The sequence below is a fragment of the Caretta caretta genome, chromosome 22 (genome assembly GCF_965140235.1).
Source record: "Caretta caretta isolate rCarCar2 chromosome 22, rCarCar1.hap1, whole genome shotgun sequence".
NCBI classification, from domain to species: Eukaryota; Metazoa; Chordata; order Testudines; family Cheloniidae; genus Caretta; species Caretta caretta.
Window position 1 is genome coordinate 23,599,428 of NC_134227.1, and position 27,766 is coordinate 23,627,193.

The following is a 27,766-nucleotide window of genomic DNA, read 5'->3' on the forward strand; positions in this document are numbered from 1 at the left end:
GGGGGTCCTCAAGTGCAATGGTGCAAGCACAGCCTTACAGCACCGGGCTGCAAGAAGCAACATTCTGGGGAAGCAGGGCTTCATGAAGAAGCCCATTTGCATCACTATGCCCACCCCAGTGACAAGTTGCAGCACTGTGATGTGTCATGGGCCCCTGGGAGCCACAGATGTCCCACAAACTCCAGAATTGCCCCGTTGTAGCCAGCAGGGCCCAGGCCGTTGGCACCAGAAAGTGTGCCGTTCTGGGCCAACAGGACAATGCAGGGCCTGTGCTATAGAGCCTTTCTCCCACCCCAAGGGATGGGTGGGATTAGTTACTGCCAAGGCTTCCTGGAGTCCAAATCAGGTTGTGGCCAGTGGCCCAGATGCCAGAAATGGCCTTAGTGCTGCCCATTGTCCAGGTCACTGCTGTGCTCTCCACCCAGGGGTGGGTGACTGTGACTCTGCCAGAGGTTCAATTGGCATGGGGGTGGATGTGGCTGGGAAGGAAAGGGGTGTTATCTCCAGGCACCTGGAAGGCAACACTGGGGCAGCTTGCCCAGCACTGTGCGCTGAATCCTGTAGTACAGCCTGAGCCACCTCCCTCATATCTGCAGGGGGAACTCCAGCAAGCACTCACTCACTGTCTATCTGCTGGGAGATACAAATCCAGCATGTCGGGGGGGCAGACAGTATGATGCCAGCACTTGGGCCACTAGCATGTCCCTGGACGTCACAGTCTTGGCCCTACAGGAATGAGTGGGAGACAGGCCGAACTACCTCTGGGACCCCATTTCCTGCAGCTTTCCCCAGAGCAATACTACTGACTGGAGACCTCTGCATGCATAGGCCTGTGCTCACAAATCATACTGCATGGACAGCTGGACAAGCGTAACAGTATCTGAACCCAGGGCAGGCTGAGCTCTTTGTCTATTTCTCTCTCTTTTTTCCCCCTCCTCCTTCCTATTCAGAAAGGACTTTTCAACCTCAGCCTAGCAAATGTATGTATCCCGCCCTCTGGGCTCTGCTGTGCCAAGCACTAACCCTGCTTTCACAACGGGTTCCCATTAACCCTTTGCTGCCAGGAGTGCTCTAACCTGCTTTGTGTTGGTACTAACAGCAGAACTCTCAGGCTGCCAGTCCTGGGACCAGGGGACCCTGGGGTTCAGGTGCAGCCAGAACCAGCCTTGTTCCTTCAGAAAGCGGGGTGCGCTCAGCCACCTGTCTCTCTAACCTAACCACACCAGCCCCCCTTCCCTCATTCCTATCCCAAAACCCCTCTTCCTGGGGGATGGGTGCCTTGAGGCAATAAAGTAGCTGAAGTTGTAAGTGCCCTTGGAGTCCCTGGGGAGTGATGATGCAGGCTTTGCAGGGGTGAAGGCCCTTTCCATTCATGGAACCTTGCAGCAGCTAGCAATGCTCCATCAGCACTGAACAAGCTGCAAGGCCCCAGCGCATGAGGTGCCTGGTCCCCTCTTGCCATAAACATAGCTGAGCTCTGGGGCCCCCAGTCACTGGACGAGCAAGGGCCAAACTCAGTGTATTTTTAACATGTGACTTTTACCCGAGGGGAGAAATTTCTCAGTTTAAAACCAAGGTTTTGAAAGCTGCTAGTGGCACAGTGATGAAGCAGGGCTGCACTGCTCTCTCTGTGCAGCCAGGAGACAGCAGGTGTTCAACCCAAACATTACAGTTTTGCTGGCTGGCTTTAAAATTAATAACAAGCGTGGAAAAATAGCTACCAGTGTACACCTCTGAATCCCAGCAGCCTTCATATGGCACCAAAGGAGAAATTTCAGCTGGAATCTGCTACGGGGAAATGTGGAAAACGGATCTAAAGTATCTGGGAGCACGTCGCGGAGGGGCAGTAGCACGAGCCAGCACGATTTTATCTGAAGATAATGCAGCCTGCTGCTGGAACCAGCATGTGACCCCTTGAAGGTCAAGAAGCTGCCACCGCTGTTGGGCTGAAGGGAGAGCAGTGTGACTCCAGGAGCAGGCATGACTAGGCCCTGAGCTGCCTGCCAGTGGAATTGATTGAAAAGTCTTGTTGGCCTTTGACAGAGCTGGAGAGTCCCATATGCTGCAGAAGGGGAACGTCTCTTTACTTGCACTGTAATTCCATGCTGGCATCATGGGGGGGAACCCTTTCCAGCACTATCTTCTCTGAGGCTGCCTATAGCTGCAGTGGGAGTGTCTGGCTGATGTTGACAGCTTTCTGAATGAAATGAGAGTGACTTTTCAGACCCCTGGTGTAGTGGAGCAGGGTTCAGATACTCAAGGCTGGGGTCACAGAAGAATCACATCCAAGCCTGAGGGACAACCATCATGTATCAGGCCCTTGCATCGCTGTGAAACACTCAGACTTTGAAATCCCACAGGACTGGCTCCAGGTCTTCATTCTTCTGAGTTCCATGCAGGTCACTCTATGGGAGTGTGTGTCTTGGATGAGATCTTGAAGCCCAAGAGCCATTTCATTCTGCCTGGACCTACATCTGCAAATATCATGCCTACGGTTTCTGCCTTCTTATCTCTGCCTCATTGCAGAGAACAAGGGGAATCAGGGCAGGGATGAGCCCAGAAGACAGCAAAGCCATGTCTGAGGAGAGCATGGTGGCAAGGAACAGCTATGGCAACAACCCAGAGGAATATGGACGTCCCTGCTTAGAATCATAGAATCACAGAATATAAGGGTTGGAAGGGACCCCAGAAGGTCATCTAGTCCAATTCCCAGTTAAATCATCCCAGCCAGGGCTTTGTCAAGCCTGACCTTAAAAACCTCTAAGGAAGGAGATTCCATCACCTCCCTAGGTAATGCATTCCAGTGTTTCACCACCCTCATAGTGAAAAAGTTTTTCCTAATATCCAATCTAAACCTCCCCCACTGCAGCTTGAGACCATTACTCCTCGTTCTGTCATCTGCTACCATTGAGAACAGTCTAGAGCCATCCTCTTTGGAACCCCCTTTCAGGTAGTTGAAAGCAGCTATCAAATCCCCCCTCATTCTTCTCTTCTGCAGGCTAAACAATCCCAGCTCCGTCAGCCTCTCCTCATAACTCATGTGTTCCAGACCCCTAATCATTTTTGTTGCCCTTCGCTGGACTCTCTCCAATTTATCCACATCCTTCTTGAAGTGTGGGGCCCAAAACTGGACACAGTACTCCAGATGAGGCCTCACCAATGTCGAATAGAGGGGAACGATCACGTCCCTCGATCTGCTCGCTATGCCCCTACTTATACATCCCAAAATGCCATTGGCCTTCTTGGCAACGAGGGCACACTGCTGACTCATATCCAGCTTCTCGTCCACTGTCACCCCTAGGTCCTTTTCCGCAGAACTGCTGCCTAGCCATTCGGTCCCTAGTCTGTAGCAGTGCATTGGGTTCTTCCGTCCTAAGTGCAGGACCCTGCACTTATCCTTATTGAACCTCATCAGATTTCTTTTGGCCCAATCCTCCAATTTGTCTAGGTCTTTCTGTATCCTATCCCTCCCCTCCAGCGTATCTACCACTCCTCTCAGTTTAGTATCATCCGCAAATTTGCTGAGAGTGCAATCCACAGCATCCTCCAGATCATTTATGAAGATATTGAACAAAACCGGCGCCAGGACCGACCCTTGGGGTACTCCACTTGATACTGGCTGCCAACTAGATATGGAGCCATTGATCACTACCCGTTGAGCCCGACAATCTAGCCAGCTTTCTACCCACCTTGTAGTGCATTCATCCAGCCCATACTTCCTTAACTTGCTGACAAGAATACTGTGGGAGACCATGTCAAAAGCTTTGCTAAAGTCAAGAAACAATACATCCACTGCTTTCCCTTCATCCACAGAACCAGTAATCTCATCATAAAAGGCGATTAGATTAGTCAGGCATGACCTTCCCTTGGTGAATCCATGCTGGCTGTTCCTGATCACTTTCCTCTCATGCAAGTGCTTCAGGATTGCTTCTCCCTGTGGAGCCTGAACAGCATTTCCCCAGCTGGAGAAGACTGGACTAGGGAGGTGGCAATAAGAACTGGCTGGTGGAAGGAGGCGGGGCTCTTACCTGGAGCCCAAGGAAGGAAGTCAAACGGAGGGAGACAAGAGTTTGAACCCAGGGTTCACTACAGCCTGCCTAGGCTCGGGGCTTACCAGAATGGGCTGTGCTTCAGGTCTCTGTATGGCCTTCAGGGCTGCCTAGGTGGAGTTCCAGCTGACTAATTAAGCCAAAAGTTTGGACAACGCTATGGGAGTGTCAGTGCAAATGCTTGGCGAGGTACCACGAGGTACATTCATCCCTGAGGAGCCTATGAGTCTCTGGCAAGGCTCTGCCTTGGGTGGGCTCACTGAACAGAGCTCACATGGTGAGGCAGGAGTGCTGCAGGCCCACAGGTCCAGCCTAAGGAGGTGGTGAAACTGTGTGGCTTACCCTAGCAGGAGAGTGAGCCTGGCACACTGAAGGGGTTCCTCCTAGAGTCCATTCCAAAGGTGAGGCCATAGCACTGATCCTATGGATCTGTGACCCCTTTATCCAGCGGTTACCATGCTCATCTGTGATGTGGGGCACCCTGCTTCAATATCCCCCTCTGCCTGGTTAGTTCAAGGGATGTGAAGAGGGATCTTGACTGCCCAGATGAGTGCTCTAAGCTATGGGCCACAGAAATGGGGGGACCTCCCTCATGCTTGCCTCTTGAAGCTGTTCTGCTTGGCTTAACTATTCTTTGGGCCAGCCTATGGGAAAGACTGGTGATTAACCTCTGTGCCTGGTGTGTGGGAACTGCTGGTTCAAGTCCTCCCCCACTCCCTGTGGAGAAGCAGTTTGGAGAGAGCTCTCCAGTAGCCCAGATATGGGCCCTGGTCTTTGGTGTATGTAGTGCTCATGGGCTTCCTCATTCCTGCCTCTTGAAGTTGTTCCACTTGATTTGACTATTCTTCTGGCCAGGCCAAAAGCCAGAGTTACTCTATAGTCCAGTAGTTACGGTACAAGCTTGGGTCTTGGAGAGCCTGGTTCAAATGTTTAGCAGGAGTTTGCACAGGGATTTCCTGCTTCCTCGGTGATTGTCCTTTAGGGTGGAACATCCATGTCTGAACCCCCTCCCTTTCTCAGGAAGCCATTCCTACTTTGGGACAGGAAGGGGATTTGGACAGGGCTTGCCCACCTCTGACTCTCCCTGGGAGGTGGGAGCTCCCTGTTCACACCCCTCAGCAGCGAAGGGGAGTGACCTGGGTCTGCCACAGCCTGGGTGTGTATCCTAGCTGCTGGGGACAAGAGTGATTTGAGTCTTTTGTATGGCCACAATTACTCATTAAACCAGCTAAGAGTTGCTCTGTATAGTCCAGTCAATTTACAAGGCCCTGCACCTCAGGCACCACATCCCCTCCACTGAGGCAGAGGGGAAATTTGAACCAGAGTCACTCACATCCCAGAGAAGTGCTCTAACCCCCATACCATCAAGAACTGTGGAGGTAGACTTTGGCCCAGTTATTATGTAAAGTGGACCAGTGTCAATAGAAAAGACTGAGGGAACCCTATGTCAGAATGTCCAGCATTTAGGCCCTTCACTTGAGAGATAAGGGAGCCTGCTTCAAATCCCATCTCAACCAGCAGAAAAGGGATTTGAACCAGCAATTCACCACCCTGTTGGGGGAAGAATCCAACCACTGGATTACAGCAGGATTCAACGTAGGTTCTAGCCAAATTACTATTGAGTAGGGCTGTCCTACTCTATTCAAAAAAAAATTAATTGTGATTAATTGCACTTATAACAAATTGAAATTTATTAAATATTTTTGGATGTTTTTCCTACATTTTCAGTATTGATTTTAATTACAAAACAATACAAAGTGCACAGGGCTCACTTTATATTATTATTATAGATTACAAATATATGTACTGTAAAAATGATTTTAAAAAGTATTTTTCAATTCACCTCATACAAGTACTGAAGTGCAATCTCTTTATTGTGAAAGTGTAATTTACAAATGCAGGTTTTTTTGTTTTGTTACATAAGTGCACTCAAAACCAAAACAGTGTAAAACTTTAGAGCCTACAAGTCCACTCAGTCCTACTTCTTATTCTGCCAAATCGCGAAGACAAACAAGTTTGTTTACATTGACGGGAGATAATGCTGCCTGCTTTTTATTTACAATGTCACCAGAAAGTGAGAACAGGTGTTCGCATGGCACTTTTGTAGCCGGCGTTGCAAGGTATTTACATGCCAGATATGCTAAACATTTGTATGTCCCTTCAAGCTTCGGCCACCATTCCAGAGGACATGCTTACATGCTGATGATGCTCGTTAAAAAAATAATGCGTCAATTAAATTTGTCACTGAACTCCTTGAGGGGAGAATTGTATCTCTCCTGCTCTGTTTTACCCGCATTCTGCATATATTTCATGTTATAGCAGTCTCGGATGATGACCCAGCACATGTTCATTTTAAGAACACTTTCACAGCAGATTTGACAAAACACAAAGAAGATACAGATGTGAGATTTCTAAAAAAAGCTACAGCACTCGACCCAAGATTTAAAAATCTGAAGTACCATCCAAAATCTGAGAGGGACAAGGTGTAGAGCATGCTTTAGAAGTCATAAAAGAGCAACACTCTGATGTGGATACTACAGAACCCAAACCACCAAAAAAGAAAATCTGCTTGTGGCATCTGACTCAGATGATGAAAATGAACATGCGTCGGTCTGCACTGCTTTGCATTGTTATCAAGCAGAACCCATCATTAGCACGGAAGCATGTCCTCTGGAATGGTGGTTGAAGCATGAAGGACCATATGAATCTTCTGTGCATCTGGCACATAAATATCTTGCAACACCAGCTACAACAGTGCCATGCAAACACCTGTTCTCACTTTCAGGTGACATTGTAAACAAGAAGCAGGCAGCATTATCTCCTGCAAATTGTAACCAACCTTGTTTGAGTGATTGGCTGACCAAGATGTAAGACTGAGTGGACTTGCAGGCTCTAAAATTTTACATTTTATTTTTTAATTGAGTTTGTTGGTTTTTTTTACATAATTCTACATTTGTAAGTTCAACTTTCATGATAAAAAGATTGCACTACAGTACTTGTATGAGGTGAATTGAAAAATACATTTTTTTGTTTTTTACAGTGCAAATATTTGTAATAAAAAATAAATATAAAGTAAGCACTGTACACTTTGTATTCTGTATTGTACACTTTGTATTCTGTGTTGTAATTGAAATTAATATACCTGAAAATGTAGTAAACATCCAAAGATAATTAAAATAAATGGTATTCTATTATTGTTTAACAGCACAATTAACTGTGATTAATTTTTTTTAATTGCTTGACAGACCTACTGTTGAGTTATTTAATGAAGGGGGACCAGCTTCAATAGGGAAGAATGAAGGTCCTCCCTCCTCCATTGGAATACCACCTGTCCTGCACTTAAGCCATACACTTAGCATTTGAACCGTTTACCTCTTAACACTTTTGCCTAACAGATTGTTTTCCTTGCCCTAATGGAGCCAACTGATTTTCTGAATGCTTCCTAGGGTGCATAATTAACATGGGGAGAGGGTTTCAGTCACTGCAACAGATGCTCCAATGGGAGCAAGGCTACAGAACTGTTCTAACTGCATTTGTCTTTATTTTCTTCTAGCAACTAGCAGATATTCTCCCCATTCACTTCCGAAGAGAGGTTTGTCTCAGTGCACTTGTCTCTTTGCCTCTCGCTCTTTCCTCTTGTTTTGTGGGGTGGTGTGACCTTGCCTGACTGGTTGGGTCCCCAGCCTGTTTGTAGCAGTCTGTGTGCTCATTTGTTTTTAACTGGCAATGCAGAGTCTTGCTCAACCCAGCAGTCTCTGACCTCCCTGCACAAAAGGCAGTTTCACTAGGAATACACTCTGCAATGGGCTCTATTTCTGTATTGCTCTTGGTGTTTCTGGACCAGTAGCCTAAGGCTCCTCTGAGCCTCACCCTCTCTCTGCAATGGGGTGGGGGTTCCTTTACAAGATTGACTGGGTGTATGGTGTGCATGGCCAATACAGTCTCGCCCTAGAGTGCTTTGGGCCTGCTCCCAGGAGAGAGAGGAAGTTTTCCCTTCAACTTTGATAGGAGCAGCATCAGGTACTGTGAAAAAATAGTGACTAGGGTGAATGAGCATCTCTCGCATTTGCCATTGGGGTTTCATGCAGGAGAGATCAAAGTGTGGGTTGGAACCACAAGCACTTGGGGGCTGTGCTGAACAAAATGGGGAGAGCATTTTAGGTGGCTGGACTCTAGGTTGCAGAGATAGGGCAGAGTAGGAGGTATCACCACCTCCTTTGACCAGGTCTAGCAAAGTGCCACATATCTGTCTCCTACTGACTCCAGGGACAACTGAGACCCCCGCAGCAGGCTTCAAGACTAACGCTCTACCTCTGCACCCACCCAGCTTCTCAAGTATCTTTCCCAAATGGCAGCAGCTTGGGTGGAACTGAGGGCGGGTTGGATTTTCCTTAAGCAGTAGGGTGTTGAGGAATATCCTCAAGGTATCTGAGGCATGCATGCATGGAATGAGGAGTTTGTGTGATCAGAATCTGCTCAGCATGTGGTCTCCCCAAACAAGTGGTAGCCTTGACTCTGAGCAGCCTCTGCAACAGGCTGAGAGCTGTGAATGTAACATCCCCATTAAATTGTTGGGGTAGCTCCAGGGCTGAGATCAATGAATATGGCTGTTTCTAGCATTCAGCTGCCAATTCCAGTTAGTACCACATGTAAACTCTGCCCCTATCTAGCATGACTCAGAGTATGCCCTGGGTATTTATTTGTATCCTATGAGAGTTGCCTAATGCTGGCCACAGAATTTGCCAGTGCACGGAAGCCAGACCTGCAGCTCCTTTCTGCCCTCAGTAAGGTTCATATGCCAAGGTCTGAGCCTCTTTTATACTGCCATTCTGTGCTGGCCTCAGCCTGGCTGGGGGTTAATCTGTGCGTGCTGATTGGCTGCTCAGGAATGTGCTGTGTGATTGGTCTGATTCTAGCAGCACCACCCTGCCTGAGTGGATGGCTTACTTACCAGATTTGTAGGAAGAATGTATTATCAGATGAGAAGTCACGGCACAGAGCTGATCTGACTTGGCTATGGCCATGTTTGCACTTGTAGAGCCAGAGATAGACCCCCCAGGGTCCTGACTCTATTCAGTAAGGTCACAGTGGCTCTCAGATTGGCTGGTTGTTAGACGCAGTAGTGGAACCTTTAATCCTGTGTAAGCTCCGTCCTCCACAGCCCTGGTGTCCCCAGTGCTGTTCTGGTCTGACAACGTTGGATTGGAATGATGAGTCAGTACAGTAGCTTCAGCTTTTGGGTTTCTCTCCATGTGCTGAGAGGTCTCTATCCTGTTTCAGCCATTCCTCCTCCAGTGTTGTATCTACAGATCTCAAGTGCCTGGATTTCCATCATCTCAGGACATCCTATACTTCATCTTCCCCTTCTCCATTCATTCAAGCTGCTGCCTCATTCTTCAGGCCAAATCCTACTTCTATTAGGCAAAGCTTTCATTGACTTCACTGTGACTAGGATTTGTCTTTACGGGTAGAAGTACACTCAGTGTCTGACATATCCCTTACACAAGGGCCTGCCCCAGGAGGTGGACATATCAAAGGCAGAGGAGCCTCAGGCAAGTTGGCACTAGGGGCTCCCCCCCCCCCCCCACTCCCCCTCTGCCCAGCAGACAGTGTTCCTCTCTCTAAGATTGGTGGAGCTGGGCAACAGCATGACAGGCAGCTGTACAGCCTTGAGCCTCTGCTGGAGCACTAGCTGTAGTTAGAAAAGTCCTCAGCAGCCCTTAGGTGGAATGGGTTCTATCACTGAGGGAAGAGCTGGCTCCCTAGTTACTGCAAGAACAAGCTCCTCATGTTTTTCTTTCACCTCTGCAGAGTCCCAACCCAGCTCTTACCTTCTGCGTCAAGACCCACGACCGCCTCTATTACATGGTGGCACCATCAGCTGAGGCCATGAGGATCTGGATGGATGTCATTGTGACTGGAGCAGAAGGCTACACCCAGTTCATGAATTGATGGGGACCAGGAGTGCTTAAGGTGGAGCTGTTCCAGACCTGCCTTCTCCTCTTCTCCCAGATGGATTTGCCATTGACAGTCCAAGATAACCTAGAGGCCCCACCACCACCTGGTACAGCAGACAGCCATTTCCATCTCCTGCCACCTGGGGTGTTTATCCCGCAGCAAGAAGATCTTGAATATAAGGGTTGGTTAAACATGCAGATGTTGGCTGTATCATGCCCTTTGGGCCCTGGTTGGTTAAACCTCCCTGCTGACTAGAGGGGCCTGGCTCCAGGCCCAGCACTCTTGCCACCTTGCCATTTTCCCAAGAGAGCTTTGGGATGTTGTCTGAATAAATGTGGGGTGGTTGATTTTCCAGTGGGGGGGATGTTAAAAAAAACAAAACAAAAAAAAACAGGAAAAATCAGCCGTGTAAAGCCAGGATTTTTTTGTTACAAAATCCTTATTTTTTCATATTGTAGCCATTCCTTGTGGAATAGTGGAATCGCTGTGGCGTTTCCCCTTCTGCCTGCACCAAATGCCCTGTGCTTTCTATTAAACACAGTGTAGGTGATAAGAGTGAAGGCACGGGCCTAGCTAGTGCACAGGTGTGGTGTAATCGTTCTCACATGGAACAGAGGTGTTAAGCAAGGCTGGCACAGAGGCCCAGCGAAGAGGGTTTTTTATATAACAAAAACAGTACAGAACAGGCTTTTTTATTTTTCAATGGAAGCATCAATGGGCTAAAAGGTACAAAGCAGAAGAGCTGCCAAAGACCATCCCACCGGTACCAGTGCAAACTAGGCCTGAAGCTTTTGGATTAAGGAACTAAGCTATCTAAATGCTGCCACTTTTTAAAATTGGAGATTGTTGGGCATCACCCTGACAACTGCATCACAGATGCATCTGGCGTATCCTACCAGCACCTGTGACCAGACCCCAGTTTGCCCCACTGTCTGCTTGTTTCCTTTTCTTGTGCCATTCTCACCAGTGCCAAGGTTGCTGCAGGTGCCAGCATGTGCACCATGACAGTCCGGCCAGATTTACTGCAGCTGCCTGTAACAGTGAGGGGTCTGTCTGTGTCAGACATCTCTCTGCTCTCCTGTGCCTTGACCACGTCTGAGGATCTGTGCATCAGCCCAGGCAAGGTGCCTGGCTGGAAGGTTCTGATGGGTTATGGTGTGGTGTAAAGGTGGAAGTAGTTGTGCCAGGTGTGCAAATGTTGTGGAATGAGGGGGAATATTTATGTCTGCCAGGGCTTGTGATCTCTCTCATGCACTAGGCACAGAGGTGTAGTCTAATGGAACAAATGGCTTGTTCTGCTGACACTGTGAGCTTTAAAAAGTGCCTCGCCCAAAGGAGATACTAGGAGAGCAAGGTAAGAAGAATGCAAAGCCTACAGTTAACTGTCTGCACATGCCTCATGGGGTGTCAGAGCCTAAATTCACTTCTAAAGGCCAGATGGTGTGAGGTGCTGAGCCCCCTCAACGTCCCAGAGAGCTGAGGGTGCTCAGCCTGTTGTAGCATTTGGCCCATACTATCCAAGCCTGAAGCTGCTCCAGCTGTAGAAGTGGAAGTGACAGCACTCAAGTGCTTTGCTGACTGGCTAAAGAATTGGGCCCCTTGCCATCTTGTGCCCCTTTAAAGTGGCTAACTATACCTACCCCCATTAGCAAAATCCAGCTGAGAGCTAGGAATTTCCACAGCCTTCCTCTCGGCCTTAGTGAAGAGTTAAGTTTCACACAGCTGAAAATCCCTTGAAAGAACAAGAGTATTTAAATCCCACCTTGCTTTTATAACCTTGAAATCCTTATTTTCTAAATATCTTTTTTAACCCTAGGTATCTGAATTCCTAAAGTGCCACTGCTGTTAGGCCTAGCTCTCCTTTTGTCCAGTTTGTACCTCCCTCTGCTGACCTAGGCTGGGGGCAGGCAGCAGCCAATCCAGCCTCTCTCCTTTTTCAGTAGTTGTAGACAGACTGCAAACAATAAAGCCTTTTGAATAACAGACTTGAGATTATTTCCACCTTTCCTGCTCTTGAGCCAAAGGGTTCTCAGTAGGCACTGTGCTGGGAAGACACCTGCCTTTGATAGTGCTCTGTCCTACCCCTATGAAGTTTGGAATGGTGACAGCCTCAGTGACTGTCCAGACAAAAGAAATAATTCAACAAACTCTACAAGTTTAACTATTTACACATCTCTCTGAATGAGGGGGATGTGGAAGGGTGGCACAGAGGGAGCTTGGTGAGAATGAAGTGATAAAAGGATCTGTGGTAGGAAATGAGCTGGGCCCCCAGCAGTAAACTATGACCCTCTTATTACATTTTTATAACATGTTTATCTTTCATTCCATTCCAATTTTGACTAAAAATAACCCCACCTTTCAAAATTATGGAATTTCCTCCCACCTGGAAATGCAAGTTTCTGACTAGTTCTAGCTGGGCCTTAGCATATGGGGTCACTCAGCATGCAGTTGATGACTTTGAATGAAACCACTGTGTCCCATAGCCCCTTAAGAGTTTGCTAGCAGTAGCAGCCCATTCTACTAGTCATATTTCCCCTCTGTGCCCGTGGCCGTGTTGCTCCTGTTCTGCTGTGGCTGGGAGAATTGGGTGCAGAATCTGTACGGTAAGTGATGCAAAAGCCCATCAGGCAGTGGAAGAGCAGCAGGGGACTGGCAGGTGCAATACAGCACTACTGTTTCCTCATGTACAGGGGAGCTCCAGTCACTGTGCCAGGTGCTGCACAGACACACTGAACTGAGATGCAGGGGCATGATGGGAGCCTACAGCCCAGGCCCTGGGGTTACGTCACAGTTTGGAAAAGGCATTGTACGAGCTGTGGTTGGGAGTCAAAGGCACAAGAAGCACAAACAAGAACAGGTTCACTTTTTGATAATGAGGGCTGCATGCTGCAGTGGGAACACTGACAGGGAAAGGGACCCAGAGAGCAGCAACATGCTTCAAGGTAACAGCATGTTCCCTTGCTTGTAGCAGATGCACGTGTAATAGCCACAGTGGAGCCTGATCTAAGGTCCTCCAAAGATAAAAGCATGAACTGTTACAACTTAGAGCCAAGGTACTGAAGCTGTAACAACTCATCCTCTATGGAGGGGGGATACATAACACACTCCCTCAGGGATCTCACCTGTGCACTAGCCATCAACACCAGGGACCATTACTCTCAGGGCAGAGTCTATCTATAGGGGCTGAGATGTCTTAGCACAGACCTCCAGAAGAATCAGGGCTCTACTTGTCCCAGTAGCCACCAAGGCAGGCATGGCAGCAGAGACCAGTTTGATAAACACTAATGAAACAGCAAGAGCATGAGAATTGCAGGTAGGGGGCTCAGCAAGGCTGCATGCACAGGGCTTTAGTCACAACTATTGTTCACCTGTGGCTGCTTTGCTGTCCCAGCAGGTATAGAAAGAGGTGGCTGCCCCTTCCCTAACTGGCTATGAAGCCAGGGCACTGTTCCGTACACATGGGCTTGTCTCCTCTGGCCCTGCTGCCGGGAGCCCAAACCACTTCCCCTGTCATTTCAGGTTAAGGAGGAAGATGCAAGCAGCAACAATCCAGGCCCCGAAGGGGTTGGAGGGGGAGCCAGAGGTCAGACGGTCACCATAGAGATCCAAGAGCTGCAGGACTACACCATTGGTCCAGCCAAATCCCTCCTGGCAGGGGAGAATGCAGCATTAGCAAGGCACATGCTCCTGTTATCCAGGGCAAGAGCTTACACATGGCTGCAGTATCAGCTTCCAGCCCAGCAATTTGTCTGAAGGCAGAACAGGGGGCCTCCCCCCATAAGGAAAGCACATCCTCCCTGCCTAGTGAGAGATTGTAAGCACACATCCCGACCCTGTAGGCATTGAAGCATTTCAGTACATGCTCCTACCTGGACTTGGTACTCTCCTCCTGTCCCTGGCTTCCCATCTCCATCGACATTGTACTGGGGAGAAAGATGATTATTCAGAAAGCCCCATTAGAGTGGGGGCTAGAGTGTTCCACCCCGCCCCCCCCCAGAGTCCAGGGAAGGAGGGGCAGGCGCAGAATCCAGCTCTTGTGTTCACAAGCACAGGTGCTTAAGGCAGAGGAAGCTGTATATCAGGCAGGGGCAGAAAGCAGCACTGGAAGAGGGGGGAAGGGACAGAATGACAAAGACCAGCCAGCACAATAGAGAAGACCTATGGCTGACCAGCCACCCCTACCCCCACATTGGACACATCTGCCCATGGTCAAGTCCGCTCGGATGAACTGTCTGAGATAGGATCTGGTGTCTCTACACGTGGCGCCCTGCACTGAATACAAACTGACAATGAAAGGGTTAAAACTGAGGGTCCTTTAGGGTAGCAGCCCTGTCTCTTTCTATGCAGGCACTAGGCACTCTGAGGTAATCACCACCAGCTGCCCAGGATCACAGGGAAGGATGTGTGCATGAATTCCACTTGAAAAACTCCTACCCACAGGGGCTGCAGCCTGGCTGTCCGGGACCACCAATGGCTTTACCTTCTCAAACATGGCCTGGTACTTCTTATATAAGGCAAAGTTAGTTCTGATCCAGTTCTGGGCCAAGGCAAAGGCAATTTCTTTGGCTCTCGAGGAGCTAGACTTGGCCAAACCTATGAACACAGATAAATGCCAGGTCAGGGACCTGGTCACAGCAGATGCTAGAGCTCCTGCAAACACTAGCCTTTCCATCCCTGCAAGAGGTGACAATAGAGTCCTCACTGGAGCTCAAGGCCACTCCAGGGAGCCAGGCAGTGGCAGGGGCTTTGTACAATTCTTCCACCCCCTCCTCCAAAAGCAGGCTTCCACAGGTTGGGACCAAACCATGTGGGTTTTGCTCAAGTGAAGGCCACAGATCAAGGCCCTCAGGGCTTATGGACTCTCAAGCAGCTGTGGGGAAGGTTACTGGAGCCACCTGGCTTTTCCACTGAGCAGTGTCAGTGGTTGGATGGCCCACTGTAGCAGCAGTTTGGGAAAGGCCCAGGTGGGAGAGTCTCCCCCAAACCAAGATGGCACTGTGACACGTGGGCTCACAGCCTGGCCTGCAGCTGCTGCACAGTCAGGAACCAAACCCACAGAAACAGAATCAATCAACAAGGCTACAAAGCAGCATCAGCGTGGAGGACAGGGATTGAGAGAGGCATAATGCAATACCTAGAGCGGGAGCATGGCTGGGACAAGGTGCAAGGAAACAAGGGGCAGGGAAACAAGGGGCAGGTCCTAAAACAATTTGGAGGTCTGGTACCAAACAGCAAATTCTCCAATGGGCTTCCTGTCCTGCAAACTAGGTATGAGCACAGCAACATCCTTACCTGCAATCACCATATGCTGCAGTGGAGGCCAGGCATTGGGCAGGTCCCACTGCTCCCCAGTCCTGGCAAGTGAGGTAGGGAGCCCATTCTTGTAGGACAGCACTGTGCTCCCCTGCAAATGTAGACAGCATATTGAGTGGGGGTACTGGGGTCCCCAGCGAGTCACCATCCAGGAGACAGAAGGCTGCAGAGGGGATCTAGGGAGAGAGGACTTCGTTGGCTAACCTGGTCAGCTACTCCTAGCCCAGCCAAGCTCCTGAGATGGGAACAGGTATGGCCCAGTGCAGGAAGCGGGCTCTAGGAGTCACTAGTGGGTTGAGCTGGAGGAGCAAGTCCTGGGAATCTCCTGGCAAACACTTGGGATGGGGCTACATGAGAACTGGGCTCCAGCTCCACCTTGCTCTGCTCTGTGCAGACAGCACATGCCAGGCTCAGTAGGAAGGTATGTGGTATCCACCACTATCTGCAAGGAACACTCTCCACGTCATGGGCTAATGGAGACTGACTGGTCTGTTGAGGTGAGGACTCTTACCCACATGAACCCAGCTCACCTCTAAGTACTGCACTGCCCTCTCAGCTGCAGCCTGGTCTGAGAAGCAGTCAGTCCACAGGGGTGCCAGGTTGGAGGGGTAGAAGGCTGGGTTTGGCTGCTTCTTCAGGAGGTTGAAGTCCAGCCAGACTCCAGCAGCCTCATTCCAGAAGACAGCTTGGACAGACTCGAGCCTGCGCTCCAGAGCAGCCTGGAACTGGGCAGCCTTGGTAGTGTCTCCTTCGAGCGAGAGAGAGTGTGAGAATGGCTGATTACACTAGTGAGGGGCTTGCGAAGCATCCACAGATTAACTACAGTCCAGCCTCAATGTTTGCTGTGGTCCACGGCAGTGCTCACTGCAGACTCTACAGTCCCAATGCACTCCGAGCAGCATGGCCTGTGGCCACTGCTCAGTATTCGAGAGGAGGAAGCTGAAACCCACTCCAGCTCAGGCAGAGTCAGCTGCAGTCTTCCAGCTTCGATTTGCTGACACAGCCCAAGATGGGGAAAGGCAGGTGCCCTAGACAAGACTGATCATTACAATGCCCATCCCCTATACACCTGATGCCCTCCCTAGGCTCCCAGCACCTGAGAATTAAATAAACACAGAAATAAATGAAGTGAGCAGCAAAGTGGCTTTACCTGGGGCAGAGAAAAGTTAAACTGCTTCCTGCTCCCACTTGCAGGAAGATACCACTGGGCTGCACTGCTGTTTACACAAGCTGCTCTGCGGGTAGCAATGCTACTGGATGCTGGGCCCTTTCCCCACACAGGAGATGTTGCCCCAATAACTACATCTTGTGTCCCTAGCTCGTGGAGGGGGAAGAGATTCAACAAGCATCAGTATCTCCAAGGGAGGCACTTCCCAACAGTCTCTTTACCCAATATCCTGTAGAATGAAGCCAGCAGGTGCTCGGTCTTGCACAGAAAGGCATTCAGATCCACTGGCACTACAGCCCTGGCTTTGGTATCCTTCAGTTTCGCAGGGAGTGGGGGAGGCCAGGAGAGGAACCAGCGAGAGGAAAAGTCCCAGCCTGACTCTGCTGCAGATTTTAGCTCTGCCCAGAGCTCCTGCCTGGCATCTACAAGACACACACACAGATTGGAACAGATACTACTCAATGTCCCCTGTGGCAGAAGATTTAGTACCTCTGCCCAGGGTGACCACTGGCAGGAAACAGCAGAGAAGGGAACACAGGTTCTGATGGGATGTGAGTCAGTGCAGCTGGAACCAGGTCCCCAGACTGGGGCAATGAGGATAGAACCATGTGTTAGAGCAGGGACCCTAGGCCTGAGCACTGACCCCCAAGCACAGACAGACATAAGGGCTATGCTGGTTCAGCTGGAGCAGGGGTTAAGCAGCTTCTATCACACTTTCTTAGCTCCATCCCAAGGCTCCTTAGAGAGAAGGAACTGTTAGAGCACAAATCCTGGGGAGCCCCAACAAATCCTGTCCTGCAGAATTGACACATGATGTTTCCCTGGCTGAATCATGGGAACATGTAGGAGCCTGAACCCATGCAGTCCAAGGAGAGTGAAACCATCTGGTGGGCACGATCACACCACCCAGCTTCCCAAGAAGGACACCAGGATTCTGTGCAGAGAGCTCCAGCAGTGATCACAAGAATCCGTGGCTAAAAGGAGCTTAACCCCCAACGCCACCACATCTGTGCCATGGCCTCACCTCCCACATATGGGAATTCCATATCCAAGCCCCTTCCCAACTCTCAGGAATCTCTCCCTGCCTCCCACCCAGCTGATCTGCCTCCCCCTGGTACATGGGTGCCCACATTTAGGTGCAGTCAGTGAAAAGCAGCACAGGCTGTTCTGTTCTAGTGGGCATTAGAGGGACAGCATCTGTCACATCACATAAATATCTCTTTACCTTCATTTAAGTCAGTTACCAACTCCCAGTCTTTGCTGTAGGACTCTGGTCTGCAGGGGAGGGTGGACAGGGGATGGGAGGCAGAGAGATCACCAGGTCAGTCCCGTTCTTAGTAATTTCCTGGCCCTAAGCAGGCAAAGGCTGGGATGCCTGGCATGCAGAGCCAGATCTCGCAGTGGCTTTGCACAAGGGAAGCCAGAAGCTGAGCTTGTGGGCGAAATCCTATCAGTGGTCCTACAAAGGACCAGTTGCCAGGCACTGCAGCATGATGACCCTGTCGGACATTGAGGGCAGCACGAACCCCATAAAGCACTGCTCCACCCTCAGCAGTTCCAGATCTCAACCAGTAACCCAGCTGCTGGGCTGGAGAGCGCCTCCTCAAGCTGTCTGCACAGTGGACCTTCAAGTCTCCAAGGGACACATTCCTCAGGGTAACAAGAGGCCATGATATCTTTGCCTGCCGCTACAGATCTTGCCTGTACATGCTCTGGGACAGGCGCAGCTCTGTGAAGCAGCTTGTTTTCTGCAGGGGCTGGAGAAGGACAGCCCACTCTGCACTGTGACGTCAATGTCCTATCACAGGACAGGATTCGGAAGAGACAACAACACAGCCATGCCCATCGGCACCTGTCTCCATCACGGGACGGGGAGTTGTCTGTGGAACATACTCAGTGCCACTGTAGAGCTTTTCTAGAGACCTGCATGTGCAATAGCCCCCAAAAGAGGGGGGCAGGAGGATTATCCCCCGCTGTTGCTGGGGAAACTGAGGCATGGGAGGGACGGGTGAGTCACTTGCCCAAAGCCACACAGTGAGTCAGTGGCAGAGCTGGGAATAGAACCCAGGAGTCCTGACTCCCCCTCTAGTGTAACTCCATTAGATGGTGCTTGTTGGGATGGTACCTGGGCTCCCCAATCTGAACGCTGTAGTAGTTCAGAGTGTGATTCCTGTCCCCAACTGTGAGGCTCACAGAGCGATTCCTCTGCCAGAACTCGTACTCCACCTCCAGCAGATGGATATTCTCCCTGGGAATCAGACCACAGGCATGGTCAGTGCCTCCTCACGGAGCAGTCTCTTTCCATGAGGAACAAATCACCCAATCATGGGTCTGCCCAGGAACTGGGGGGACAGAAAGCCCAGTAGGGAATGAACCGCTCCAGGGAACTTCCCAGTGGGTGTTGCTCAGTGTATACTTTGAAGGGCATACACAGCACAGACCATACCTGGAGCAATGCTCCTCCTGCCTCCAAACCGTTGGCCAAGCAGAGTGCAGACCACGCTGGCCCTGGGACCAGTCAGTAGATGGTGCATATGGCAATGCTGTACCCAATATTACAGCGATGGGCTCTTGCTGAGACTAGCCAGGCTCATAGGGGCCTTGGGTATGCTTGGAAATCTCAGAGGAGGAGAGGGCACAGGCAGGGGCATGTGTGCACCCAGAGAGGGGGCTCTGCCAATTGTGAAAGGGGGACAAGGGTAAGAGTCACAGACACCTGGAATACGGAGCACCCAATGGACAGGCTCATGGTCACTCCAGGTCCCACCCTGTCAGCGCATTTGCAGCCAGTCCCCACCCTCAATGCTATGCTAGATCCTTATTGGTGCCATAGGAGATGGGGGAGCTTTACTATCTTAGGTTACAGGGTGCCAACTCATGTCCTCTGCAGCCATCTGGACCTGATCCTGAGGGGGAGCCCAAGGGATCGGCACCAGCCATGGGGGAGGGAGGGAGGAAGAGGTAAGGAGAATCTACCCCTGCCCCCTGGTACATGCAGGGTACTGGTGACGCCTAGCAGAACTTCATGCCCACCTGAGAAACTCTGTGTCATTGGCGTGGGCCAGGTAGGCATCCATCATCAGTGTGAGGAAAGGTGGCTGGCTCCGGCGCAGGTAATAGACTCGGCCTCCATTCGGGATGTGCCCATACCTGCTCATCAGGGGAGAGACCATGTGTTACACAGCCCCTGGGGAGGAAGATGAAGGGCCCTGCAGAAGCCGCCCCACTTCCCACACTGCACTCTGAGCAGGGCCCTGCAACTGTGATGAGATGGCAAAAGTTGGGAGGACAAGATGACGTATGCCCCTCATGACAACTGTCCCCACTCAAGCATCCTCAAAGTGACGCCCTGTCAGCATAGGGCACTGGCAGAGCTAGGGCTGTGTCACTTGGTCAGCTCCTCATGCTTGGACAGGGATGGAGTGGCTTCAGAGCTGAGGGAGGAAGGTAGCAAGCTGCCAGCCAGCCTCCTCTCTCTACCTGCCTTAGGTCAGGGTCTCACCTTTCCACCAGGTACAGGAAGTTCTGTATCATCCCCTTGGCTGTGACTGCCATTTCAGAGAGGAGCAGCCCTTCAATCACCCAGTAGGAATCCCTGCAGCACAAAAGCAGCAGCTGCATGAGCAATACCAGATGCTTTGGGCTTGTGGCCCTGCATGAACCAAATGTAAGCTGTAATAGTCCATGCTCACACCCAATACCCTCCCGAGGCATGGGCTTCAGGCCGGGGCTGAGGACAGTCTGTCTGCACCCACGCCTTACAGTCATGGCCGCACTTACTGTGCGACAGGACAGCTTGTCACATAATTTCAGGAAGTACAATTATTTGAAACAACCCCCATGCATACTGGCCAGGTGAACAGTACCAGTGACAGCCAAGCCTAGCAAAACTCACCAGCTCAACTGGCATGGGTCAGAGCCAGGGTTCCAGCTGTGGCTGCAGCTAAGTCAGTTCGAGGTGTAACCAGGACAAGGCTCCAACACACCAGCTGTTACTCACCAGTAGTAATATTCAATGAACCTGCCACCGGGCACCACCAGAGGGTGCGGCACATAAATCTGAGAGTAAAACATCGGGTGAGTCCTTACATCATCTTTGATCTGAAAAAGAGATGATCCAAGTTGGTCACCACTCCCCACAACCCTTTCCCACAACCCCCAGCTCCCTAAGCCAGTTGCCCCTCCTCCAGCCCCCACAACGAGCCTGGGCCGAATCTTCACTGCACTCTTTTCAAACACAGTGCACAGAAACATGGTCACCCCCCACCAGCATCTCTCTACCTTTCTCCCCAGGGATTTCCACCTGGCATTCAGATCTGATGCCCATGCCTGGAGTTTCTGGTCAGAAATCTTGGCTAAAATCTGGGGGCTGGAAGATAAAGAAGAAAACACACTCAAGAGAGGAGACAGCTACAACCAAACACCTAGTCATCACAGGCAACGGTTGCTTCCAGAAACTGCATGTGACATACTCTGCCTGATATAATGCAGCAATCTATGGGTCACAGCACCCTTCTTGGCTCCCACTCCCCGCAATGCATAGGTCACAATGTGGCTAAATCAGCAATTTAGCTCTAGAGACCTAACCTTCAATCCTCAGTAGATCACAGCTGGATTTGGAGGCATGAGGGTGTTAGCCTGAAAAAACAATCTCATGTTCTAGTCCATTTCATCACAACTGGTAGTCTCTGCTCAAGCCAAGCCAAACCGAAGACTGGACTATCAGCAAGGTCTGCAGGTCAGGATGGAGGGGCATTGGCAGAAATGAAACAGCCGGGAGGCTGCAGGTCAGGGTGAGGTGCATTGGCAGAACTGTGAATGGGGAACACTGATTACACCTTGCACTGATTACAGCTACCACATCCCCCAAGTACTAAAAACAAAAAAGACAGCTGTAGTCAGCCCCTGTCTCCAGAGTGGGACAGAGCCCAGCACAGTGCAGTCTGGCTCCCTTACTCCCATCACCAGGGCAGAGTGCAGCCCATGGAACTGTTAAGAGAATTCTCTGAGGCTCATCTCCACACTCACTCTTGCAGGGGCCCCTTTGTGTTCCATTTTGTACCTGCTCGTCCAGTCCTGAGGTTCCCATTGCTCAAACTCCTGTCCAGGGTCACTGAAGGATGAGCTCACAAACTGCTGTAGCTGCTCTTTGGACAATATCCCCCCTGGAGTCACATTCACTAGCTGCTGAAACTTCTTCAGAACTAGTTCTGGGGAAAATAAAAGAGCAATCACTTATCTACTGCCTTGGCTGAGGTTCTGCCAACACGAAGACCATGAGTGGTGAAGGCATAGTGACTACTTGGTGTAGTATGTACCAGGGCACAGTGCCACTATTCCCACTAATCCCCTGGGGCACAGCACACACCTGTGCATTAGTATCAGAATTCCTAATCATCCTGTACAAGTGTGGTAGGATGGGCACAGGGCCCAGCTGGCACCAACAGGCATGTGTGGGGTTAGACTGCAGGTGTCTGGCAGGAGGGAAAAGGGTAAACAGCTCCGTGTTCCTAGCCATACTCCATTGCTGACCTGGAGACTCCCGCAACGGCATGTCAACAAAGTGTTTGTCATCAGAGAAGAGCCTGGCCAGCTGGACCTGCTTCAGGAGGTCCCCAGTGCAGTAAATCTGGCTGAGGAGAGAGAGAGAGAGAAAAAAAAGGGGGGGGGAGTGAAATTCAGACACATCCAGGCATGTCCTAACCCATGCGGTCCAGCCAATTCCTCAGGAAGCAACCAGCTTATTTCTGCTAGACACAACCTGCTTCATTAATTGCAGAATGATACAGGCTTGTTAGTATGGACAGCAACCCAGACATGCTGGAGCCTTAAGGCAGGGGCCAATCCACACACCTACAGCTCCAAGCTGTGTTCAACGAGGGGGAAGAAAGGGGCAAGTAACCAGTTATACAGTCAACCAGCCAAGGCCTGTTAAACCCACTTATCTATAGGAGTTTAAATGTGGTCCCTTAACTCTGTTTGAACCCCCAGCATGGATGGTGCCTAAGAGACCATTTACACTGCAAAATCAATTATGACTTGGTCTCACCTGCCAAACAGAACCAAAAACATGTTACAACCATTTACAGAACCACATAACAGACCTGTAAAAGTGCCTGGCTAGAGCATGACTCTGACACATGCAGAGCAGGCCATATGCACCAGCCAGGCACTACCCCAGCTGTGTCTGAAGGGACATTGCCAACGTGGAACTCTAACAATGTTAATTAGGGTTTAAAGTACTTCCATATCCTGCCTTTGACTCCCTGCCACTCTCTGGGATTGTTCTATCACATTTTCCTTTTTTTGTAAACCTATGCAAACAGTACAGGAAGCTGAAAGACTCTGCACAGAGTAATCACACTGAAATGAGAGAAGAATATTGTTATAGGTTGGGTTAAACTACTTTGAAACTGGTGAGTGTAAACTTCATTCAAAATAAGCCTAAGAAACAGGGGCCTCAAATTAAAAAACAGACTCGTGTCACCATTCAGTGTCGGCAGGGGGCTTTGCTGGGGATTGTTTGGTAGAGTAGTGTGTTTCTCTCCCACACAGACACAAGAGACACACAGAAGTAGCAGAAAGCTAGATGCAGCCTGAACAGCCACAGAAAGCATGACCTTAATGTGATGATCGGGCCTACAAATTTATTCTAATTCTGAGCTCAACAGTAAAAAGTATGTGAAAGTTCATGAAGTGTCACATTAACCTGGAACAAATGTTTATGGGAAAAGGTATGGAAGGGAGACTGACTGAACTAATCTAAACAAAAAGGCCTAATGATATAAAAGACGGTTACTCACCTTTGTAACTGTTGTTCTTCAAGATGTGTTGCTCATATCGATTCCAATTAGGTGTGTGTGTGCCATGTGCACCATCGTCGGAGAATTTTTACCCTAGCAACACCCAGTGGGTTGGCTGTGGAGCCCCCTGGAGTGGCGCCTTCACGGCACGAGATATATACCCTAGCCGACCCAGCGCCCCCTCGGTTCCTTCTTGCCAGCTACTCCGACACAGGGGAAGGAGGGCAGGTTTGGAATAGATATGAGCAACACATCTCAAAGAACAACAGTTACAAAGGTGAGTAACCATCTTTTCTTCTTTGAGTGCTTGCTCATATCGATTCCAATTAGGTGACTCCCAAGCCTTACCTAGGCGGTGGGGTCAGAGAGTGAGATATCGCTGAGTGCAGCACCGCTGAACCAAATGCCGCATCGTCTCTGGATTGCTGGACTATTGCATAGTGAGAGGCAAAAGTATGCACGGAAGACCAAGTGGAAGCTCTACAGATCTCCTATATTGGAACCTGTGCCAGGAAAGCTGCCGACGAACCTTGAGGCCTTGTGGAATGGGCAGTGAGGGGCTTGGCAGGGATGCCGGCCAGGTCATAGCAAGCACAGATACAGGACGTGATCCAAGCAGAGATGCGCTGTGAAGAGACCGGGAAGCCTTTCATCCGGTTGGCCACGGCGACGAAGAGCTGGGTCGTTTTCCTGAACGCCTTTGTATGCTCATTATAGAAGGCAAGGGCCATACAAACGTCGAGAAGGTGCAGCCATTGCTCTCGCCTAGTAGCATGATAGAAGACCGGGAGGAAAATGTTCTGGCTGACGTGAAAAGTTGATACCACTTTGGGAAGGGAAGCCGAGTGAGGGCGTAGCTGCACCTTGTCCTTATGGAAAGACCGTGTATGGTGGTTCCGAAGTGAGGGCTCTGATCTCAGGTACGTGCCTCGCTGAAGTGATAGTCACGAGGAAGGCTGTCTTCCAAGAGAGGTACAGAAGTGAGCAGGTGGCCGTCGGCTCCAACGGGGCCCCTTTAAGTCTGAAGAGGACCAAGTTAAGATCCCACATGGGGACCGGTTGCCGCACCTGCGGATGGAGATGGTTCAGGCCCTTAAGAAACCTACTGACCATTAAGGTTGGAGAAAACAGAACGTCCACTTTCTCCTGGGTGGAAAGCAGAGTTGGCTGCCATGTGCACTCTAACAGACGATATTGCCAGACCTTGCCGTTTTAGGGACAGGAGATAGTCCAAGATGTCGACGTCTCCGACTCAAGGAATATTTCCAAAATACCTCTGAACAACATACTAATCCACAGAGGCCTCCCTACCAACACTACAAAAAGAAGGATTCTAGGTGGACTCCTCCTGAAGGTCGAAACAGCAGACTGGACTTCTACATAGAGTGCTTCCGCCGACGTGCACGGGCTGAAATTGTGGAAAAGCAGCATCACTTGCCCCATAACCTCAGCCATGCAGAACGCAATGCCATCCACAGCCTCAGAAACAACTCTGACATCATAATCAAAAAGGCTGACAAAGGAGGTGCTGTTGTCATCATGAATAGGTCGGAATATGAACAAGAGGCTGCTCGGCAGCTCTCCAACACCACTTTCTACAAGCCATTACCCTATGATCCCACTGAGAGTTACCAAAAGCAACTACAGCATTTGCTCAAGAAACTTCCTGAAAAAGCACAAGATCAAATCCGCACAGACACACCCCTGGAACCCCGATCTACTACCCAAGATCCATAAACCTGGAAATCCTGGGCGCCCCATCATCTCAGGCATTGGCACCCTGACAGCAGGATTGTCTGGCTATGTAGACTCCCTCCTCAGGCCCTACACTACCAGCACTCCCAGCTACCTTTGAGACACCACTGACTTCCTGAGGAAACTTTAATCCATCGGTGATCTTCCTGATAACACCATCCTGGCCACTATGGATGTAGAAGCCCTCTACACCAACATTCCACACAAAGATGGACTACAAGCCGTCAAGAACACTATCCCCGATAATGTCACGGCTAACCTGGTGGCTGAACTTTGTGACTTTGTCCTTACCCATAACTATTTTACATTTGGGGACAATGTATACCTTCAGATCAGCGGCACTGCTATGGGTACCCGCATGGCCCCACAGTATGCCAACATTTTTATGGATGACTTAGAACAACGCTTCCTCAGCTCTCATCCCCTAAAGCCACCTACTCTACTTGCGCTATATTGATGACATCTTCATCATCTGGACCCATGGAAAAGAAGCCCATGAGGAATTCCACTATGATTTCAACAACTTCCATCCCACCATCAACCTCAGCCTGATCCAGTCCACACAAGAGATCCACTTCCTGGACACTACAGTGCTAATAAACAAGTGTCACATAAACACCACCCTATAGCGGAAACCTACTGACCGCTATTCCTACCTACATGCCTCCAGCTTTCACCCTGACACACCACACGATCCATCGTCTACAGCCAAGCTCTAAGATACAACCGCATTTGCTCCAACCCCTCAGACAGAGACAAACACCTACAAGATCTCTGTCAAGCTTTCTTACAACTACAATACCCACCTGCGGAAGTGAAGAAACAGATTGATAGAGCCAGAAGAGTTCCCAGAAGTCACCTACTACAGGACAGGCCTAACAAAGAAAATAACAGAACGCCACTAGCCATCACCTTCAGCCCCCAACTAAAACCCCTCCAACGCATTATTAAGGATCTACAACCTATCCTGAAGGACGAACCATCACTCTCACAAATCTTGGGAGACAGGCCAGTCCTTGCCTACAGACAGCCCCGCAACCTGAAGCAAATACTCACCAACAACCACATACCACACAACAGAACCACTAACCCAGGAACTTATCCTTGCAACAAAGCCCGTTGCCAACTGTGTCCACATATCTATTCAGGGGACACCATCACAGGGCCTAATAACATCAGCCACACTATCAGAGGCTCGTTCACCTGCACATCCACCAATGTGATATATGCCATCATGTGCCAGCAATGCCCCTCTGCCATTTACATTGGTCAAACTGGACAGTCTCTACGTAAAAGAATAAATGGACACAAATCAGATGTCAAGAATTATAACATTCATAAACCAGTCGGAGAACACTTCAATCTCTCTGGTCACGCAATCACAGACATGAAGGTCGCTATCTTAAAACAAAAAAACTTCAAATCCAGACTCCAGCGAGAAACTGCTGAATTGGAATTCATTTGCAAATTGGATACTATTAATTTAGGCTTAAATAGAGACTGGGAGTGGCTAAGTCATTATGCAAGGTAGTCTATTTCCCCTTGTTTCCCCCCCCCCCCCCCCCAGACGTTCTGGTTAAACTTGGATTTAAACTTGGAGAGTGGTCAGTTTACATGAGCTATTGCCAGCAGGAGAGTGAGTTTGTGTGTGTGTGTGTGTCCTCGGGAAAGGGGGCGGGGGGTGAGAAAGCCTGGATTTGTGCTGGACATGGCCCACCTTGATTACCATGCACATTGTAGGGAGAGTGGTCACTTTGGATGAGCTATTACCAGCAGGAGAGTGAGTTTGTGTGTGTATGGGGGTGGGGGGGTGAGAGAACCTGGATTTGTGCAGGAAATGGCCCACCTTGATCATCATACACATTGTGAAGAGAGTTGTCACTTTGGATGGGCTATTACCAGCAGGAGAGTAAGTTTGTGTGTGGGGGGGTGGAGGGTGAGAAAACCTGGATTTGTGCTGGAAATGGCCCAACTTGATGATCACTTTAGATAAGCTATTACCAGCAGGACAGTGGGGTGGGAGGAGGTATTGTTTCATGATCTCTGTGTGTATATAATGTCTGCTGCAGTTTCCACGGTATGCATCCGATGAAGTGAGCTGTAGCTCACGAAAGCTCATGCTCAAATAAATTGGTTAGTCTCTAAGGTGCCACAAGTCCTCCTTTTCTTTTTGGTCCAAGATGAGAGGCATGGACGTTTGCAGGGGGGACGTGCCGCGTTGAGCACACCAGCAGGAGAAACGCTTCCATTTGGCCAGGTACGTGGCTCGAGTGGAGGGCTTCCTGCTACCTAGCAGGACCTGCTGCACCGAATGGGAGCAGAGAAGCTCCGAGTGAGTTAGCCATGCAGCATCCACGCCGTAAGGTGGAGGGATTGCAGGTCGGGGTGACAGAGGCGGCCGTGGTCTTGTGAGATCAGGTCCGGCCAAAGCGGGAGTGGAATCGGGGCATCTACTGATATCTCCAATAGCGTGGTGTTCTAGTGCTGCCTGGGCGACCAGGATCAGACATGTTCTGTCCCTGCACACCTTGAGTAGGACTTTGTGAACCAGAGGGAACGGAGGGAAGGCGTAGAACAATTAGCCCTTCCACGGGAGTAGGAAGGCATCTGTGAGAGAACCCAGGGAGCGTCCCTGGAGAGCGCAAAATATCTGGCACTTCCGATTGCTGCGCAAGGCAAACAGGTCGACCTGGGGAAACCCCCACCTCAGGAAGATGGAG

At 50.1% G+C, this 27,766-nt stretch overlaps 2 protein-coding genes across 26 annotated transcripts in view; one reads left to right on the plus strand and one right to left on the minus strand.

Moving 5' to 3' along the window:
• PHLDB1 (pleckstrin homology like domain family B member 1) overlaps positions 1-11,990 on the plus strand; it is a 142,259-nt gene extending 130,269 nt beyond the window's left edge. For 17 of the 21 annotated variants that reach the window (XM_048827297.2, XM_075122223.1, XM_048827299.2 and 14 more), the window contains 3 exons: positions 951-980; positions 7,603-7,641; positions 9,861-11,990. In XM_048827297.2, coding sequence (XP_048683254.2) covers positions 951-980; positions 7,603-7,641; positions 9,861-10,001 — 210 coding nt within the window. In that variant the 3' untranslated portion in view covers positions 10,002-11,990. The remainder of the gene's footprint in view (positions 1-950; positions 981-7,602; positions 7,642-9,860) is intronic. The other 4 variants (XM_075122225.1, XM_075122226.1, XM_075122237.1 and 1 more) reach the window with 1 other exon arrangement.
• Positions 1-27,766, minus strand: part of TREH (trehalase) — a 44,156-nt gene that overhangs the window by 6,327 nt on the left and 10,063 nt on the right. For 3 of the 5 annotated variants that reach the window (XM_075122242.1, XM_075122241.1, XM_048827305.2), the window contains exons 2-15: positions 22,021-22,121; positions 21,551-21,698; positions 20,770-20,857; positions 20,489-20,589; positions 19,991-20,083; positions 19,522-19,638; positions 18,614-18,736; positions 17,714-17,763; positions 16,710-16,910; positions 15,851-16,068; positions 15,300-15,411; positions 14,488-14,600; positions 13,877-13,930; positions 10,684-13,655 (exon numbers count right to left, since the gene is read on the minus strand). In XM_075122242.1, coding sequence (XP_074978343.1) covers positions 13,518-13,655; positions 13,877-13,930; positions 14,488-14,600; positions 15,300-15,411; positions 15,851-16,068; positions 16,710-16,910; positions 17,714-17,763; positions 18,614-18,736; positions 19,522-19,638; positions 19,991-20,083; positions 20,489-20,589; positions 20,770-20,857; positions 21,551-21,698; positions 22,021-22,042 — 1,578 coding nt within the window. In that variant the 5' untranslated portion in view covers positions 22,043-22,121 and the 3' untranslated portion in view covers positions 10,684-13,517. Of the gene's footprint in view, positions 1-10,683; positions 13,656-13,876; positions 13,931-14,487; positions 14,601-15,299; positions 15,412-15,850; positions 16,069-16,709; positions 16,911-17,713; positions 17,764-18,613; positions 18,737-19,521; positions 19,639-19,990; positions 20,084-20,488; positions 20,590-20,769; positions 20,858-21,550; positions 21,699-22,020; positions 22,122-27,766 lie in introns of those variants that run through there. The other 2 variants (XM_048827306.2, XM_075122240.1) reach the window with 2 other exon arrangements.